General features: G+C 50.5%; 2 protein-coding genes across 2 annotated transcripts in view; one reads left to right on the top strand and one right to left on the bottom strand.

Moving 5' to 3' along the window:
- Positions 1 to 8,476, top strand: part of EAH_00035460 (hypothetical protein, conserved) — a gene marked incomplete at both ends in the record, with an annotated part of 18,075 nt that extends 9,599 nt beyond the window's left edge. Inside the window, 6 exons of the mRNA XM_013395739.1 lie at positions 120 to 533; positions 577 to 1,905; positions 2,303 to 5,388; positions 6,052 to 6,307; positions 7,137 to 7,540; positions 8,413 to 8,476. Coding sequence (XP_013251193.1) covers positions 120 to 533; positions 577 to 1,905; positions 2,303 to 5,388; positions 6,052 to 6,307; positions 7,137 to 7,540; positions 8,413 to 8,476 — 5,553 coding nt within the window. The remainder of the gene's footprint in view (positions 1 to 119; positions 534 to 576; positions 1,906 to 2,302; positions 5,389 to 6,051; positions 6,308 to 7,136; positions 7,541 to 8,412) is intronic.
- Positions 8,477 to 9,809: 1,333 nt separating this feature from the next.
- On the bottom strand, positions 9,810 to 17,884 carry EAH_00035450 (hypothetical protein, conserved; the record flags this gene model as incomplete). The annotated part of the gene is made up of 7 exons (XM_013395738.1): positions 9,810 to 9,823; positions 10,113 to 11,220; positions 11,985 to 12,230; positions 13,048 to 13,120; positions 13,710 to 13,845; positions 14,298 to 14,863; positions 15,129 to 17,884. 7 exons carry the CDS (start codon positions 17,882 to 17,884, stop codon positions 9,810 to 9,812), a joined length of 4,899 nt encoding a protein of 1,632 aa, XP_013251192.1.
- Between the last annotated feature and the right edge of the window lie 1,405 nt (positions 17,885 to 19,289).

The following is a 19,289-nucleotide window of genomic DNA, read 5'->3' as shown; positions in this document are numbered from 1 at the left end:
ACACACTGCTGCATGCATATATACATAATATGTATATATATACATATATATATATATATATATATATATATATAGAGCTGAGCTGCGCATACACCTGACGATTGTTTGTGTCTGTACAGGAAGTGCGGCGTCGCCAGCTTGCAGTATTAAATGCATTTAAAAGGAGACAGGAGACATTTGAGCGCAGACACCGCAGCGAATTGAGGGAAGCCACGCAGCTAGCAGACTCCGATATACCCAAATGTGTCTCTTGTAGATTAGAAGATGAAGCCCTGCTGCCACCCACTATGCTGCAGCCCCCAGAAGCAGCAGCAGCAGCAGCAGATCCTGCTGCTGCTGTTGCTGCTGCTGAAGCAGCAGATATGGGAATAGGGGAGGATGGGGGTGAGGGTACGGCAGGTGGAGTGGCGAAGGACAGCAGCAGCAGCTCTGCTGCGGCAGCAACAGCAACAGCAGCATCAGCTGCTGCTGCTGCTGTTGCTGCTGCTGCAGCACGGTGTACAGACAGCTACATGTCTGAGGATCTCAACCATGTCTGAGGATCTCAACCCTGTGGGGCTTCTCTGTCACTTTCAGCTTTCAGGTGTATGCGCAGCTCCTCGCGCGACACTGCCGCCGTTTCTGCTGCCTGCTCCCTGGACTGTCCCCAGCAGCAGCAGCAGTAGCAGCAGCAGCAGCAGCAGCAGCAGGGTGCTGGAGTGGCTAGGGGCAGTGACAGGGGAGAAGGTTCCAGTTGCTCTGTCTCCTTTCTGCAGCAGTCAGGGGCTACCATTGAAGAGCTGCGGGCATCGCATGCATTTGCGGTGCTATATGCAGTATATGAATACACAAGGAAGAGCTGCTGCTGCTGCTGCTGCTGCTGCTGAGCAGCCGCTGCTCTGTCCTTATTGCTGCCAGCCTGCTAATCTTCTGCTGCTAGACTCGCTGCCGAGCTCTCTCGCTCTTATTCAACTCAAGCGTGCCATTCAACATGCAAGAGCCCTTCCTGCTGCACCTGCCGCTGCTGCAGCAGCACCTGCTGCTGCTGCTGCTGCTGCTGCTGCACATCTAGACGACGTTCAACCCGGAGCTTGGGGGCTCCGCGGTGCGCCGTCGCTGCTTGGGGACACCTCAGCAGCAGCAGCAGCAGCAGCAGAAGGCGGAGGAGGGTGCAAGTGGGTGGATTTGAAGCAGCAGCTGCTGTCGCGTTTGCTGCTGCAGCAGCAGCGGCGGCAGTATCTGCAGCAGGAGTTGGGGCTGCCGCTGCAGCTTCACTTTGCTGCTTGCCCTCTGCCTGCTGCTGCTGCTGTTAACGAGCTGCTGAATATATGCAAGCTAGCGACGCGGCTGTCTCCTGTTTGCTTCCCAGCTCCGCTGCTGCTGCGGCCCGAAGCAGCAGTCATGGCTGCCACTGCAGCAGCAGGGGAAGCAGCAGCAGCAGCAGTTGCAGCAGCAACAGCAGCTGCTGCAGCAGCACAACCACCGACTCAACAACAGCCCGCGCAACCTAACAGCCACACCACCGATAGCAGCAGCTCCAACACCGAGCAGCAGCCTGCAGCAGCAGACGCTAGCTCGCCTACTGCTGCAGCAGCAGAAGCCACCGTTGCCCCACAGCAGCAGCAGCAGCAGCAGCAGCGGGGACGACCGTTTGCTTATACTGCAGCCAGCATGCTGCAGCATCAGCAGCTATCTTATCTGCAGCAGCAGCGGTTTGCTGAGATGCTGCTGCCGCCTGATGAGTATGAATTCCGCAGTCTCTCCCACCGCGCAGCAGCAGCAGCAGCAGCGGCAGCAGCAGCAGCAGCAGCAACAGGAGAGCAGCTGCAGCTTCCTAAGAAGTGGAATATCTCGCGCCGTTGGGTTATCGGCCATCCGCTTGCTGTTCTTGCAAAAGTCTTTGCGGATACAGTCGAGTCTGCTGAGGTTCGTGCTGCTGTTGCTGCTGCTGTTGCTGTTGCTGCTGTTGCTGTTGCTGTTGCTGCTGCTGGTGTTGCGGTTGCTGCTGCTGGTGTTGCGGTTGCTGCTGTTGTTCTTGTTGCTTTGGTGCCCGTGTTGGTTCTGCGTTGCTGGCGTTGGCGTGATGTTGTTGCTGCTGCTGCTGATGTTGCTGCTGCTGTTGCTGTTGCTGCAGCAGCAGCTGCTGCATTGACGGCAGCTCTCCCCTTCTTCAAGTGCATGCAGTGCGAGTGTCATTGCCGCAATAATAATAATGATAATAATCTTCTGCTGCTTCTGCTGCTTGTGTTGCTGCTGTTGCTGTTGCTTATGCTGCTGCTGCTTGTGTTGGTGCTGTTGCTGCTGCTGCTGCTGCTGCTTTCAGCTATCGTTGCGGCAGCAGGGAGTCTCTGGGTCTTCATGGCGGCCTGAAGCTTTGCATGCACTGCATGCGGTGTATATACACCTGAGCGATATGCTGAGGCAGATCCCAGTGGACGATAGCGGTATAAGTGTTTTAGATTTATATAAACTAGACTTAGAGCAACTGCTGCTGCTGGGGACCCCGCTGCTTTGCAGCCCCTTCGGCAGCCGCAGCAGGAGCAGCAGTAGCAGCAGCAGCAGCAGGAACAGCAACAGCAGCGGGACGGAGGAAGCTGCACGCAATCCCTTCGTTTTAAATGATCATCTAGCAGCAGCAAGTGCTGCTGTTGCAGCAGCAGCAGCAGCAGCAGGACCAGGGGCAGAAGGAGAAGGAGCAGCAGCTGCAGCAGCAGCGGGGCGTTTGCTGCTGCCTTCCCGCTGCTGCAGCGTAGACCCAACGTTAGCAGCAGCACTGCGGCAGCCTTCTTCTCGCCTATTTCTTTTAGTTAGAGCGCTGCTGGGGCTGCATGCAGATTTAGCATATCAAGAAGCAATAGACGGGGACAAGCAAATACAGCAAGAAATGCGTGCAGCTGTTGCTGCAGCAGCAGCACGCCGCAGCAAACTGCAGGAACACGCAAACAAGCATCAACTCCAACAGCAGCAGCAGCAGCAGCAGCAGCAGCAGCGCCAGCAGCAGCAGCCGCAGCAGCCGCCCCAGTACCTCATTCTGCTGCAGACGCAGCAGCAGCAAATGGAGCAAGAGCACCTACAGCTCATCCGCTACCAGCAGCGCATGCATCGCCGCCAGCAGCAAGCTGCTGCTGCTGTTGCTGCTGTTGCTGCGGGTGCCGCAGCAGCACTAAGAGGCAATCGTATGGGCCCAGAGGAAACACAGCAGCAGCAACAGCTGCAGCAGCAGCTACAGCAACAGCTGCAGCTGCAGCAGCAACCGCAGCAGCAGCAGGGAGAAAGGGAGCAGCCACGCACTGCTGGGGGCGACGCAGCCGTTGATGCAGCAACCGCAGCAACAATAGCAGCAGTAGCAACAGCAGCAACAGCAACAGCAGCAGCAGCACGAGCAGCAGCTGCTGCAGAGCATGCAGCTGCCACCGCGGCGGTAGGCGCAACAGCAACTGCCAACAGCAGCAGCAGCAGCAGCAGCGGCAGGAGACAGGAAGCACCACAAGCGCAGCTTCGTCTACTCTTTGAAATGCAGCGGGAGCAGCGGCAGCAGCAGCTGGGGAGACACCAGCAGCATCAGCAGCAGATGCGGCAGCAAATCGCTCGGCAGCAGCAGCAGCTGCTGATGACGCAGCAGCACGAAGAGCAGCAGCATACTGAGAACCAGTTGCTGCACCCTGTACAGACAGCAGCAGATACCCGTGCTGCTGTTCGGGTGTATATGCAGCTCTTCTTCTTACTAGAAGTATTTTCTATTTTGTGGCAGTGGTGGGATCGTCTCCCGATCAGCGACAGACACCGCCTGCTGGCAGCAACCCCACAGCAGCAGCAGCAGCAGCAGCAGCATGCGACCCCACAGAAGCCCCACGAAGCACTGTGGCAGTTCTTGTCTCACTTAGCTACAATCGAGCAACAACGCCTTGCTGCTGCTGCAGCAGACGAAGGGCAGCTGCAGCGCAGCAGCAGCAAACAGCGGCAGCAAATGGATTCAAGCTGCCACCGTCTTGAAGCAAAACGGCAGAGGCTGGCGAGAGAACAACTCCTTGCAGATGCGCGCAGCACAGGTGCTCCTGCTGCTGCTGCTGCTGCTGCGGTCGATGCAGCAACAGCAGCAGCAACAACAGCTGCACCCGACCCGGAGGTAGCAGCAGCAAGAGCCCAAATCACGGAAGCCACCTATGCAGCAGCGAGAGCAGCAGCAGCAGAAAGTGAAGCAGCAAGCAGCAGCAGCAGAAGCCAAGACAGGGGAGAAGTGCCTTCTTCAGCAGCACTTCAGCAGCAGCAGCAGCAGCAGCAGCAGCAGCAGCAGCAGCGACGGCAGCGACGCGCAACGGACCAACAGATCCGCAGCAGGAGCAGCAGCACGAGCCAGTGGACATACGATTCTGCTGCTGAAGAACCTCACAGCCCCCAGCATCAGCAGCAGCAGCAGCGGCAGCGAGTAGCTGAACGAAGGAGTGATAGCTTCGCTAGCGACGGCGGGGCGCAGACGGAGCCTCCTGGCCCCACACCTGCAGCAGCAGCAACAGCAGCAGCAGCAGCAGCAGCAGGAAGGGGAACAGCAGCAGCAGCAGCAGCAGCAGCAGCAGCAGCAGGGAGGGAGGAGTACTTGCACTCATTCTGCCGCATGCGAGGTTTAATGCACAATGTAGATATGGAGAGACTACCAGTAGAAGGAGACAGCCGTGTGCTGGCTGCTATAGGTTATAGGCGACAGCAGCAGCAGCAGCAGCAGCAGCAACCCCACACAGCAGAAGATACCCGTTTATTAGGAAGGCGCATGCCTTATCCCCCTTCTTTGCTGCACTTGGGTGTAGATTGTCTGCATGTTAGACAATGTACACCTGATAGCAGCACAGGACGCTGCACGAGCTGCGGCGGCTGCTGCATGAGCAGCAGCAGCAGCAGGAGCAGAAGCAGCAGCGGCAGCGGCAGCAACAGCGACTCACCCCCACACAGCAGCAGTAGCAGTAGCAGCTCTAGTAGTTGCAGCAGCAGCAGAAGCAGAAACAGCAGAAGCAGCAGCAGCACCATTCCAGAGCGACAGGTGGCTACGTACTTGGGTCGTGTATCAGAAGCGCAGCAGCAGCAGCAGCAGCAACTGCAGCAGCAGCACGATGACCCCAGTATATCTGGAAGGCCAGCGAATAGGCGGCGAGGAGTTGGGGTGTCTACGCAGCTTCTCTCAGGTGTATCTGCAGCTAACTTGGATGCAGTTGCACCTCCGTATCCTTTCCTGCAAGGCACAGCAGCAGACAACGAAGATGCATCTGCAGCAGCAGCACCAGCACCAGCAGCAGCAGCAGCAGAAGGCGTGCTGAGTGAAGAAGAACGAAGGGGAGTGCTGCTTAAAGTCGTTTCTTTGGGTCTTCTTCCTTGGCTAAGAAAATTACATTTGATTATTAAAGCGCTAAACCCTCATCAGTGAGTTTATATATATATATATATTTATATATTTATATGTATATTTATATTTATATTTATATTTATAAGTATGTAAATATATATATATATATATTTATTTATTTCTGTGCATATATATTCATATATATGTACATATATATGCATGGGTATATATATATATATATATTTATTTATTTATTTATATATGTATATACGCATATATATTTATATATATGGTGTATATCAATAAATGCAAATATTATTTAGTATTATATATTTATTATTATATACGTTATATGTTATACGCATGTATATATATTTGTCTCTTCATACATTCAGTGTATATACATAATTACTCTGTTGAGTTTCAAGTATATTTTCTTTATGCATGCATCTTAACAGACGCATCCATAGAACATATCTTTTTATATAAATATAAATATAAATAAGTATATATATAATATTGTATATATATATATACATGTATATGTATATATTTTATATTATGATGTACTGCTAACAAACACTGAAATTAGAATAGAACAATTTAAGATTACGAACATCATCATCTTCAGCAGCAGCAGCAACAACACAAGCAGCAGCAACAACAGCAGCAGCAGCAGCATCAGCAGCAGCATCAGCAGCAGCAGCGTTGTTATTTTTTTGTTTTTGTTTGTGCTGCAGCAAGCTTCCATTTGATGAGGCGGAGTCTGTGAGTGGCTTTGGGGATTTGTCTGCTCCTCAGCTGTTTTCTTCTTTCCTCTCAGCAGCAGCACCAGCAGCACCAGCACCAGCAGCAGCAGCAGCAGCAGCAGCAGCAGCAGGAGGTCTTGATGAAGTGTTGAGTTCTTTAAACCCTTATTCCCCTGATTCTGAATGCGATACCCTTTTAGAGGGCCTCCCACTTCCTCAGTCTTTAGAAGGCTTTCTATTTGGAGATGTGAGCTGCTGCTGCTGCTGCTGATGATGATGATGATGATGATGATGATGATGGTGATGATGATGATGTTTATGTTGTTGATGTTGCTACTGTTGATGCTGCTGATGCTGTTGCTATTGCTGCTGCTGTTGCTGCTAATGTTGCTGGCGCTGCTGATGTAGCTGCTCCTGATGCTGCTGCTGCTGTTGCTCGTGTTCTTGGTGGTGGTGTTGCTGCTGCTGAGGCTGAGTTTGCTGCTGCTGCTGCTGCTGCTCTTCTTGGTGCTGCTGCTCTGGGTGTGTTTGTTGCTGTTGCTGCTTTGGTTTCATTAGCAGCTTGATCTGCTGCTGTGGCGAGGCATTACTGCTGTGTCTGCTGCTGCTGCTGCTGCTGCTGCTGCTGCTGCTGCTTCTATAGGAAGATGATGCAGAGGGAGATGAAGAAAGAGAAGACGAGGAAACAGAGGCATTTGCATTTGTCCTCAATGAGCTCCAGGCAAGCCAAACCCTAAACCCTAAACCCTAAACCCTTTCCAAACCCTAAACCCTTATTTCTATACATATATATATATATATGTATATATATATATATATATATTTATATATTTATATATATACATACATGTATAGAAATGTATATATATACATGCATACACTTTTTATTTTGCAATTTTGTAGTAAATATATTTGTGCGTACACACAAGGAAGTCTTTTATTCATAATGTATATATATATGAATATATATATATATATATATATATATATGAATATATATATATATATGCGTCTGTATATATTATCTATATGCACATAAGCTGCTGGTGCTGTTGCTGCTGTTGCTGTTGCTGCAGATGGTGCATGCACTGGCTGCGATGCCTCCTTCTCTGACAAGTTTGACGTGCGTCTCCCCAGTGGTGGTGTGCGAGAAGGGGGTTCATTTGCAGCTGCTGCAGCTGCTGGACCAGCTGCAGCAGCAGCAGCAGCAGCAGCAGCAACAGCAGCAGCAGCAGCAGCTGAGCCTCTTCCGTGCTCACTCGCTGTACTTTCAGCCTCTGGCGCGCCGTCTTCTCCCTGCAGATTTCTTGCAGCTGCTGCAAATCACAGCAGCAAAACCCGTTCTCCTCTGGCAACGCAGCAGCAGCAGCAGCAGCAGCAGCAGCAGCAGTTTGGCTGTGTTTGCCTTGTTGTATTATCCTTCTCTGACTGTCCTTCCTAAATCATATCAGCAACTCTACAACCACTTCCTTGATGTGCAGTCAGTCTACTTGTACTCTGCTGCTGCTGTTGCTGCTGCTGTTGCTGCTGCTCTTGCTTCGGCTGCTGCTGCTTTGCTGCTGATGTTGTTGTTACCGCTTGCTTGTAGTTGTAGCGCATATAATATATATATAATATATATAATATATATATTATAATATATTATAAATATATAGGCTGTGGATTGCATGCGAATTCTGTTTGTTTATCTTTGGGTGAATTGTTTGATGCTTCTGTTATTGTTTTAATATACCCTTTGCATTTATTTAATTGTTTTATTTATTTAATTTATATTTATTTATTTAATTTATTTATTTTATTTGTTTATCTGCAGCATGAAGGCACCTCTGGGGCTGGCGCATGTATCTGCTGCTGCATGCATTTGTCTAATTTGCGGGGCTTTGCTCTGCGGCGCTGATTGCTGCGAAGTTGACGTCAGCTGTTTAGAAAAAGATATGACTCCTTTCTCTGCTCTCAGAAGGGTAAACTGCTGCTGCTGTTGTTGCTGCTGCTGCTGATGTTGCTGTTGCTGCTGAAGATGCTGCTGATGGTGTTGTTGCTGTTCATGCTGTTGCTGCGGATGTTGCTGATGTTGCTGCTGCTGCTGATTGCGCTGATGATGCAGATATTTCTGTGGGTGCTGTTGTTGTAGCTGCTTTTGTAGCTTTTGCTGCTTTTGCTGCTGCTGCTGCATGTGCTGCTACTGCTGCTGCTGCTGCTGCTCTTTTTGCTTTTCCTGTTGTTGCTGTTGCTGCTGGCGTTATCGCGACTGCGTGTGTGCTGCTTCCGGTGCTGCTGCTTCTGCTGCTGCTGCCTTTGCTGCTGCTGCCTTTACTACTGCTGCCTGTGCTGCTGCTGCTTTGTTTGCTGCAGCATGCAACAATATGCGGGTTTGGTCTGTGTATTTTCTTACAACTGCCGACTTCTTCTGTCTTAATTCTCCTTACCGACACCATTGCAGACAAAGCAGCCAAATGGGGCTGCGTTCATTTAGATGAATATGGTATGCATGCACACCGTAACTCCTGCTGCTGCTGCTGCTGCTGCTGCTGCTCTTGCTGCTTCTGCTGCTGCTGCTGCTCTTGCTGCTTCTGCTGCTTCTGCTGCTGCTTTGGCTGCTGCTGCTGCTGCGGTTGCTGTATATCCCTTGGTGTTGCTGTTGCTGCTGCTCCTTTTGTTTGTAATAGGTGAAGAAGATGTACAGCTGCGCCGCGGCAAGCCCTTAAAAGTCTCAGTTAGCAGATTAAAACGACTAACTGTAGAGTGGGCTTCGCTGCAAATCAGAGCCCTCAGAAGACTCAACTGGGCGAGAATGAGAGGAATACCCACATTCAGAAATATCCCTTTCTAGCTACTCATTACACTCCTGCATGCATGCATGCATGCATGCATGCAGGAGTATAATGCATGGGTGCATGCATGCATGCATGCATGCAGGAATGCAGTGCATGCATGCAGGTGTGCCATGCATGCATGCATGTTGGAGTACAATGCATGCATGCATGCATGCAGGAGTAGAAGGCATGCATACAGGAATAGAATCCCTGCATGCAGGTGTGTACAATGCATGCATGCATGGATGCATCTATTAATAAATGCATGCATGCAGGAGTACAATGCATGCATGCATGCGCTGAGGAGTAGATTGCGTGCACCCAATCAGGATTAGGATGCATGCACCCACGCAAGGATGCATGCATGCACTAGTACAATGCATGCATCCATCCATGCAGGGTTAGAATACATGCATGCATGCATGCATGCATGCAGCAGGATATTGCATATATGTATGCATGCATTCATGCACGCATGCAGGAGTACAATGCATGCATGCATGCATGCATGAACTGCATGCGCTGAAATGCAGTTTGGGAAATTTTATTTAGCCGACTTGCATGCATGCATGCAGCTTGCACAACAGGGGCGAGGCCTGGTGTTTGTTTGAGGGTTTTGCTAATTTATTAATTTATTTATTTATTTGTGGGGCGTCCTAAGCCCATGAAGAGAACAAATGCAACTAAAGAAATACAAATAATGCTGCAGCTACGCCTCTCATCTTCGTTGCTTCTTTGCATCTGAATAACCCACACTCCCAGCCCCAAATATGCATGCATGCATATTGCATGCATGCATGCAATATGCATGCATGCATGCATGCACAAGAGAAAAGGCTGATGCTTCGTATTTAGGTGCTGAGGGTTTGGGGCTTGTTGAGATCCTATAGATGCCAACTCAACCCTAAGCTCTGCCTAAACCCTACCTAGCCCTATCTAAGGTTTAAATCCTACGTAAACCCTAAACCCTAATTAAACCCTAATTTATGAGGTTTGACATGGAGGAGAAGGAAATGCATCCAGCCAACGACAAATTAAAAATGAAGACTTCACCTTGAGAGTTTAGTTTAGAGAACACTGAATGAGGGTTTGCTGCTCAGGGTTTAGGGTTTAGGGTTTAGGGTTTGCTGCTGAGACAGCAATAAGCCTCCTGCGTCTGCTACTCATTTGAAGAGGGCCATAAGAGCGGTAGCTGCCAATTGTTTTTATATTTTCTTCCCGCCTGCACAAGGGGATCACCCCACAGGAGTCGGGCCTCAACGAGATCGTCGCAGGATCCGATCCCGATCTCGATCCCGCTCCCGATCCCGGAGTTGGTTTGTGGGGTTTGTTTTTCCCTGGAGGCGACGACGCCGCGGAGTCGATCCCACCACTCCTCATCGGGGTGTCTGTCCACCTCAGCACTTTGTTGGTTCTCCTTCATTTTCATTTTTATCATTTCATTAAAACTAAATAAAGGAGGCAGCTCGAAGCGGCTGCGCCTAAGAGGAGGAGGCAGCAGCTGCATGCGCCGCCTCTCCCTCAGAGTATGCAGCGCCTCTTGCAGCCTGCATGGCGGTGGGGTTGTTGTTATTATGCCACCTGCTGCTGCTGCAGCTTCTGCTGCTGCTGCAGATCCTGCTGCTGCTGCTGCTGCAGCTTCTGCTGCTGTTGCAGAGCCTTTTGCATTGCTCCTCGCACGTTTTCTTGATGTCTGCTGGGTCTTTCTACTGTGTCTCCCTTCGCATGGGTCTAAAGAGTTTTTATCTTCTTTATTGTTATCTTCTTTATTGTTTAATCCCTCTTCTTCAATCATTTCTCCCTCTGAATCTCCTTCGTATACCTCAATAAGGTGGCGTAGACGTTCTACAAGCCCTATAGACGGCTTGTCTTCCCTACAGGGGCCCTGGGGCCCCCCCATGGGGTGTTGGGGGCCCCCCTTGGGGGCCCCTCCTGTTTGGGTGGGGCTGTATGTGGGTTTCCATGCATTTGCTGCTGCATGCATTTGCATGCAAGTGTCTATAAAGCCCCAAATACCCATTTGCTGCCCCACACTCATGATAGAGGATTTATACGTCTCATGCCAGAGGCTCGCGGGGCCCCCCACTCCCTTTATAAAGCCCCCTAAGGCTGAAGGGGGCCCTTCATGGGGGCCCCCAAAGGGTACTGAGTTGGGGGGCCCCCCAGGGGGCCCCCGCCCCAAGGGGGAAGTGGGCCCTCCATGGGGGCCCCCAAGGGGCCCCCATAATGATGGAGACCCCCAAGAAGGCTTCAAGGGGGGCCCCTGGAGGGGGGTCCCCTTGAAGGGCCCCCCAAAAGAAGTAGAGAAAGCTGAAGGCCCCGGTTTGCCGTTAAAGAAGTAAACAGGCTGACAGAGATCGTTAGATAAGAGAAGAAGATGTGAAGAGAAAGCAGAAGGAGACAGAGATGAGGTGTCTCCTCGTAGATAAGACGAATATAAAAGAGACAGCATATTGTCTCTTTGCTTATTTCCAGGGGTACGACCTCCAAAAGAAGCAGCAAAAGAATCAAAAGATAAAAGAGATGAAGCTGTATATACACACAAACAAATAACAAAAACAACAACTGCAATGAAGAAAGCGTATGAATAAATAAATTAATAAATTAATAAACCAGGAGAAGGGGGCGGCAACAAAAAGACAAACACGAAGAAAGAAGAAAGGAGACAGCAGAAAGAAGGAGACAAAGACTGAAAAGAAATGCAAAAGGAGACAGCGAGGAGACAAAAAGGAGACAATTAATAATCTGCTGCTTCACTTAATAAATAAATACACCCTTTGAATGTATTTGTTATATATAAATGCATGCAATAAAAGGGAGAGAAGAAAGAGACAAAGAGAGACAGATATAAACAAGAAGAAGGAGACAAGAAGAATAATAAAGAAGAACAAAGAGACAGGAAATTAAATAAAAAGAAGAAGCACCTGGTTTATATTTTGCTGCTTCCTCAGGAGACAGCCAAGCGGTTTGGGGGGCCCTCTGCAATATTCTTAATTGTTGAATTGACTGTTGCTGCGTCTTGACTAGCAAATGATTATGTAAATAGAGACATATTTTATCTGTCTCCTTTCTGTCTCTCTTGTTGCTCCTTCTCTTCCCCCCAGAACAAACCGCGCCCTCTTCCTCTTCTTCCTCCCCACTGCTGCTGCTGCTGCTGCTGCTGCTGCTGCTGCCTAGATCGAAGTCCCAGGCTGTTTCTAGGTCTTGTCTGTTGCTGCGTGATGGAGGGAAATGAATATATGGTTGAACAAAAGATAATTCAGAGACAGCAGAATAAGAGTGCTGCAGCAAACCCAAGAAACGACGGTGTACAGGCAGCAGCAGCAGAGAGGAGACAGACTGCGGCACCCATTGCATCTGTCAGCACAAACAGCAGCAACAGCAGCAGCAGCAGCAGCAGCAACAGTTGAAGCAGCAGCAATGGGCAGTACCAGATAAAGGAGACAAAAGAAAATAAAAGGACACAAAAGGAGACAATAAAGGGGACAAAAGGACAAAATAAAAGAGACAATAGAGGAGACAAAAAACAGATAATTGAAGAGAAAATAAAGAGGATAAAAGGAGACAAAAAGAGACAGTAAAGGAGACAATAAAGAAGACAATAAAGGAGACAATAAAGGAGACAGTAAAGGCGACAGTAAAGGAGACATTAAAGAAGATAAAAAAAGACAGTAAAGGAGACAGTAAAGGAGACGGTAAGGGAGACAATAAAGGAGACAAAAGGAGACAACAGGGAAAACCAGCAGAAGGCAAAGGAGACACCCAACAGAGCACAAGAGCAGAGGAGACAGGCAGTGTAGAGAAGAAGAGAGAGAAATAAACAAAAAGAGACAAAAGAGTCATAGATATAAACAAACGAAGAAGAGACAAAACGCAGCAGAAATAAACAAAGACTGAGAAGAGACAAAACTAAACAAAAGAAGAACAGACAGCAATAAACAAAAGCAAAAGAAGAGACAGCAATAAACAAAAGAAGAAGAGACAGCAATAAACAAAAATAAAGAAGAGACAGCAATAAACAGGGACTGCAAAGAGACAAAAATAAACCAACGAAGAAGAGACAGCAATAAACAAAAACAAAGAAGAGACAGCAATAAACAAAAATAGAGAAGAGACAGCAATAGACAAAAATAAAGAAGAGACAGAAATAAACAAAAATAAAGAAGAGACAAACCTGCAAGACCATAGGCAAGAAGGCTGTCTCCATGCGCAAATCTTTAAATCCAACGCCTCGCTGCGCTGCTGCCCTGACGTGAACAAAATATAAAACTTTTTCTGTCTGCAGCAGCATCACAACGCATGCAAACCACCCCACATGCATCACTTAAATATCAGCTAACTAGCGAGCTAGCTAGCTAGATAGATAGCTAGCTAGCTAGCTAGATAGATAGCTAGCTAGCTACAAACGAGACCAACAGAAACAAAGAAAGACAATAAAGGAAACAAAAGGAGACAGTAAAGAAGACACTAAAAGAGACAGGAGGAGACAATAAAGGAGACAGCAGAAGAGACAGTAAAGGAGACACTAGAGGAGGCAGGAGGAGACAACAAAGGGGACAGCAGAAGAGACAGTAAAGGAGACGCCAAAGGAGACAGAAGGAGACAATAAAGGAGACAGCAGAAGAGACAATAAATGAGACAGTAAAGGAGGCAGAAGGAGACAGCAAAGGAGACAATAAAGGAGACAGCAAAAGAGACAATAAAGGAGACAGTTAGATAAGAAAGAGGAGCCCTACCAAACCCTTTCTAGAAGCAACAGCCAGCCACTGCAGCAGCGGGTCAGAGGAGAAACAAAAGACAGAAAACTGTTCCATCTTGCTGCCGCTCTGGCCGTACCGAGCCCCGACAGGGAGCTCCATATACACCCGAAGAAGGAAGGGATCAACTGCTTCTTCTGCTGCTGCTGCTGCTCCTCCTGCTGCTCCTGCTGCTGCTCCTGCTGCTCCTGATGCTGCAACTCTTCCTGCTGAACCTGCAGCAGCAGCCAAACCACTGCCGGCGGCCCTACCTGCAGCAGCAGCAGCAACTCGCACACCAACTCGATAATTGCAAACTAAACCCTAAACCCTAAACCCTAGGCAAAATGTCCCCTCCATGGCTAGCTAGCTAGCTAGCTAGCCAGCTAGCCGTGGATGCACACACAAGTAAAGCCCTCCTAACAGCACAGCTGAGGAGATAGCTAGACAGCCATCGCCAGCTTGTATCTAGCCCATGCTGACTAGCTAGACAGCTAGCTATAAACCCATGCTAGCTAGCTAGCTAGACAGCTAGATAGGTAGACAGCTAGCTAGTTAGATATGTGGGAGGGCAGATAGCCAGGGGTCCAGTTGGGTCGACGGCTAGCGTCATGCGCTGGCTAGCTAGCTAGCTGGCTAGCTAGCTAGCCAGCCACTTGGCTAGCTAGCTAGGTGTTATTACAGTTACCTTGGAGCAGTTCTCTGGCGGTGTGCAGCCCTTTCTTCTCCCGAGAGTAAAGAAGACGCTTAGCAGCAGAGCTGGACCCGCCGCTGCTGTTGCTGCTGTTGTTGTTGCTGTTGCTGCTATTGCTGCTGCTGTTGCTGCTGCTGCTGCTGCTGTTGCTGTTGCTGCTGCTGCTGCCTGGGAGTTCATCGCTATCGCCAGCCTCTTCGTGGGTGCAGCGATCGTCCTCGTCTTGCTTCTGCTGCTGCTGTTCTCCCTCTTGCTGCTGCTGATGCTGCTGCTGCTGCTGCTGCTCTTCATCGTCGCTGGCTGTCTCCATCTGTCTGCATGTCCAGAAGGGTTTTAAAGGGTTGCGTCTCGTGTTAGTGAAAGCTGCTGCTGCAGTGTCTCCCCAGGTTGCTTGTTCAGGCGCTGCTGCTGCTGCTGCTGCTGCTGCTGCTGCTGTTGCTTTAGCGGGGGTAAGAGACAGCAGCACGGAGAGCTTCTCTCGCCAAGCCAGCAGCAAACCTCCGCCTTGCTGCACCTCTAAGTGATCGAAGAAGCCCGCTCTTGAGGAGGAGAAGCGGTACCTGATGCATGCAAACAAATCCAACAACAACTATATATCTGCAGCAGCAGCAGTAGCAGCAGCAGCAGCGAGGGCTTTAGGAGCAGCACAACCCATTGCCGCTGCAACAACGCACACAGTGGCTGACGCACTCGCAGCAGCAACAGCAGCAGCAGCAGCCACGGCAGCAGCAGCAGCAACGGCAGCAGCAGCCACGGCGGCAGCACCAGCAACAACAGCAGCAGCAACAACAACAGCAGCAGCAGCAGCAGCAGAAGCTGCTTTACCTTGCAAGAATTCGATGGTGAAGGTCCAGCACGACGATCATCCCGCATGGCAGCGCGATACCAACGAACCACTGCCCGCACTCACACTCTGCTGCTGCTGCTGCTGCTGCTGCTGCTTCTGCTGCTGCTGCTGTTGCTTCTGCTGCTGCTGCTGCTGCTGCACCGTCTGGAGCCTGAAGCGGTGGCAAAGAGACAAGAGGCAGCTGTCCGTTCGGCTGTATCTGCTGCCTGAAGACTGCAACGGGGAAATCGCGGTGCAGCTGACCCACAGATTTTGCTTCACCAACTGCAGCAGCAGCAGCAGCAGCAGGAGACGGGTTCTCGGTGCTTCTGCTGCAGCGCTGCACATACACTCCATCCGTCAGCAGCAAAGAGCTGCAAGGTGAATACTTGAAAGCTGCATGCGCATACGCACTCCGCTTTACGCTACCGATAGCCGGAGAGGGAAGCCTTGTGCTGCTGCTGCTGCTGCTGTTGCTGTTGCTGCTGCTGCTCTTCTTCGCTCCAAGTGTCTCCTTTTGTTTTGATTCCGCCTTCCTGGAAGGGGCCTGTCTCCTTGGCCCGCAACCAGGAACTCCAGACTCCTGCTGTTGCTGCTGCTGCTGCTGCTGTTCGTCCTGTTGCTGCTGCTGTTGTTCTTGCTGCTGCTGCTGCTGCTGGCTTTCCAGTGCTTGCTCTGACTCCTGGTGCAGCACAGACTCCGCATGCCCGCAACAATCCTCCCCACCACTTTGCTGCTGCTGTTGTTCGTGCTGCTGCTGCTGCTGCTGTTCTTCCTGCTGCTCTTGTTGCTGCTGCTCTTGTTGCTGCTGCTGCTGCTGCTGCAGGACATCCCGTGTGGCTTGTGGGGTTTGCGTATTAGCAAAGGAGAGACAGCTGCGAGTTAATCCAAGAGACAAAAGGGAGACGCAGCGCAGCACTTTGCTGCTGGTGATGTCGATCAGCAGCCTAAAAGGCGGCAGCCCGCTGAGGTGTACGAGGAACTCTGCTAAGCAATAAGGCCCCACAAAAGGGGAGACGATCCCGGGATCGATGGGATCGCGATCCCACAAATCCTCCTCCCCTTCGCACGAATATAATAACACTGGGCCCCCTGCTGTCTCCTGCACAAAGTCCTCCGACAATCTGCTTCTGCTGCTGCTGCTGCTGCTATTGCTGCTGCTGCTGCTGCTGCTGCTGCGTGAGGAGTTCGTATTGGGGGCGCAGCAGGTGGGGCCCGCCCAGTTGTCTTCAACCCAGCAAGAAGCCAGCTGCTGCTCGTGCTGCTGCTGCGTCTGTATGCTGCAGATCCGCAGCAAACGGCAACCCAGCAAGCAGCAGGGGCCCCCTAATATTGTGCAGGAGATGAATTGCAATCTGCATAAACGACGAGGGTAAGCCCCCCCTATACAGTGCCTTCCTGCTGCTGCTGCTGCTGCTGTTGCTGCTGGTGCTTCGGCTGCTGCTGCTGCTGCTGCTTCTTCCAGAGGCTGCAGCGCCAGCACCTCCACCGCCCCTGCAGCATCGACTAAGACGAGGCAGCGGTCGTCGCATGCAAAGGAGAGAGAGCTGCAGCAGAAAGGGGGATAATTACTACCGCCCCCTGCTGCTGCTGCTGCTGCTGCTGCGGTGGGGCCCCCCGCGCACTGGCGGCAAAGGCCCAAGCAGCATTTGTTGCAGCAGCAGCAGCAGCAACGAATCGGCTGCATCGGGAGACCCTCTGCAGCAGGAAAGGGCCCCCCAAGACACAACTCCCACATTGGCAGCAAATAACGCGTGTCTAATAATACGATGCTGTCTGCCTGCTGCTGCTGCTGCTGCTGCTCCTGCTGCTGCTGTTGCTGCTCCTGCTGCTGCTGTTGCTGCTCCTGCTGCTGCTGTTGCTGCTGATCCTGGCCCCTAAACGGTGCCTCTTCACTCGCTGCTGCGGTCGCCACTGTCGCTTCTTCTGCTGCTGCTGCTGCTGCTCTTGCTGCTTTTGCTGCTGCTGCTGCTGCTGCTGTAGTGTCCCTCTGCTCCTCATGCATCTTGTGCTTTACATTGTCTGTTGCTGATTTGCTTCTGTCTCCTTCATGTGTCTCCATCTCCTTTTGAGATTTATCCGCAGCAGGAAGAGCAGCATCAGCTGCTGCACATGCTGCTGCTGCTGCTGCTGCTGCTGCTGCAGCACAGTGTCCCCCATCAGCAGCAGCAGTCAGCCCCACACTTTTGAACCGCTTCTTTCGAGGCGGCCTTCCAACCAGTCTCCCTTCGGCCTTCAGCGTCTTATGGTTAACAGCAGCAGCAGCAGCAGCAGCAGCAGACCTGCCTCTGCAGATCCGGTCCTGCGCGCTGTCATGCGTAGCCGTTGAAGAAGCATCAGGAGCAGCTTGTGGTATCTCTGCTGCAGCAGCAGAAGCAGCACCAGCTACTGCTGTTGCTGCTGAGGTTGGTGACTGTGTGTTATTTTGGGGCGTTGTGGGGTGTGGGGTGCTGGGATCGTCTCTGGGGACGACGATCCCGCGGGTTTGTTGGGGGCTGCTGCTGCTGCTGCTGCTGGTGCTGCTGCTGCTGCTGCTGTTGCTGTTGCTGCTGCTGCTGCTGCTGCTGCGCAGCAGCAGGCGGGTCCTGACAGTATCTAATGCCCAGCGAGGATACGCACAGAGACAAACAGCAGCAGCAGCACCGCTGCTTGCAACAGCAAAGCACCTCAATGCCCTCCCCCTTGGATCGGCATACACCCGAGATAAGGCTTCGGGTCTCGTTCGAGCGAGAGAATGCTGCAAACAAACATCCATCTTCTGCTGCTGCTGCTGCTGTTTTGCTGCTGCTGCTGCTGCTGTTTTGCTGCTGGCGTTGTTGTTGCTGCTGCTGCTTGTGTTGTTGCTGCTGATGGTGTTGCTGCTGCTGCTGGCTTTGTTGTTGCTGCTGCTGATGTTAATGTTGCTGGTTCTGTGGTTCTCGTCGTTGTTGTTGCTGCTGATGTTGTATTTGCTGTTGCTGCTGCTGTTGTTGTTATTGCTGCTGCTGCTGACAATATGCTACAGCTGAGGCCCTTCGCTCGCACGCGTTCGATTCGCAGCAAATCAGCAGCAGCAAATAAAGACAACTGAAGAAGAACGGCAGTGTTGCAGCAGCAACCAAAGCAGTAGCAGCAGCAGCAGCAGCTTGTGCTGCTGCTGCTGCTGCTGCTGCTGCTGTTCTCTTTAATAAATCAATTTAACTATCAGAGTAATAACAAACAAATTCTCTGTAGCCTCACCCCTCGACTCCCCCTCAAAAAGAAGACAAAGGGTGTATACACTGCAAATAACAGATTCACAAATATATTTATTTATTCTTTTATTTATTTTATTTATTTTATTTAATCAACAATGCACTTGTAAAGAAAAGAGACAGAGCATATATATGATGGGGGCCCCTCTTAGGGGGCCCCCTAAGGGGGCCCCCTAAGAAGAAGTTCAGGTGTACATACACCTCATAAAAATATTTTATTTAAAAGTTATATGCTGCTGTTTATCTTGTGTATTTACACCGGCAGAGGCTGGTAAGTGTTGCTACTAATACTACTGCTACTGCTGCTGCTGCTGCTGCTGCTGCAGCTGCTGCTGCTGCTGCTGTTCTTGTTGTTGCGTCTTCTGTCTCTTTATTTGTTTATCTGTCTCTGTTTTTTTGTTTTCTTTGTGAAGTATTGCTGTGGGGAGGCGTTGAGGCCTCCTCGTTGTCTATACACTGCAAGTAGAGACAAAACAAACAGCAAAGAAAGAGACAGATAAGAAGAGACAGATAAGAAGAGACAGATAAGAAGAGACAGATAAGAAGAGACAGATAAGAAACATAGAAGGAGACAGAGACAGATAAAAAGAGACAGAGAAGAAGACACAAAAAGAAAGAAGAGAGAACGAGAAGCAGAAAGAGAGCAAAGGAGACAGCGAAGAAGAGACACAAAAACAGACAAAAGAAGAGACAGAGAAGAGACAGACAAAGACAAAGAGAGACAAACAAAGACAAAGAGAGACAGACAAAGACAACAAAAAGACAGACAAAGACGAAGCACAAAAATAAACAGAAATATATAAAGACGAGGAGACACAAACAAAGAGAGAGAGAGAGAGACAGACAGAGACAGATAGAGACAGAGAGAGAGAGACAGAGACAGAAAGAGACAGAGACAGAGACAGAGACAGATAGAGACAGATAGAG

Source organism: Eimeria acervulina, genomic scaffold, assembly GCF_000499425.1.
Source record: "Eimeria acervulina Houghton genomic scaffold, Eah_scaff373, whole genome shotgun sequence".
NCBI lineage: Eukaryota > Apicomplexa > Conoidasida > Eucoccidiorida > Eimeriidae > Eimeria > Eimeria acervulina.
The sequence above is the reverse complement of the archived record's forward strand: the minus strand, read 5'-3'. Positions and strand labels throughout refer to the sequence as shown.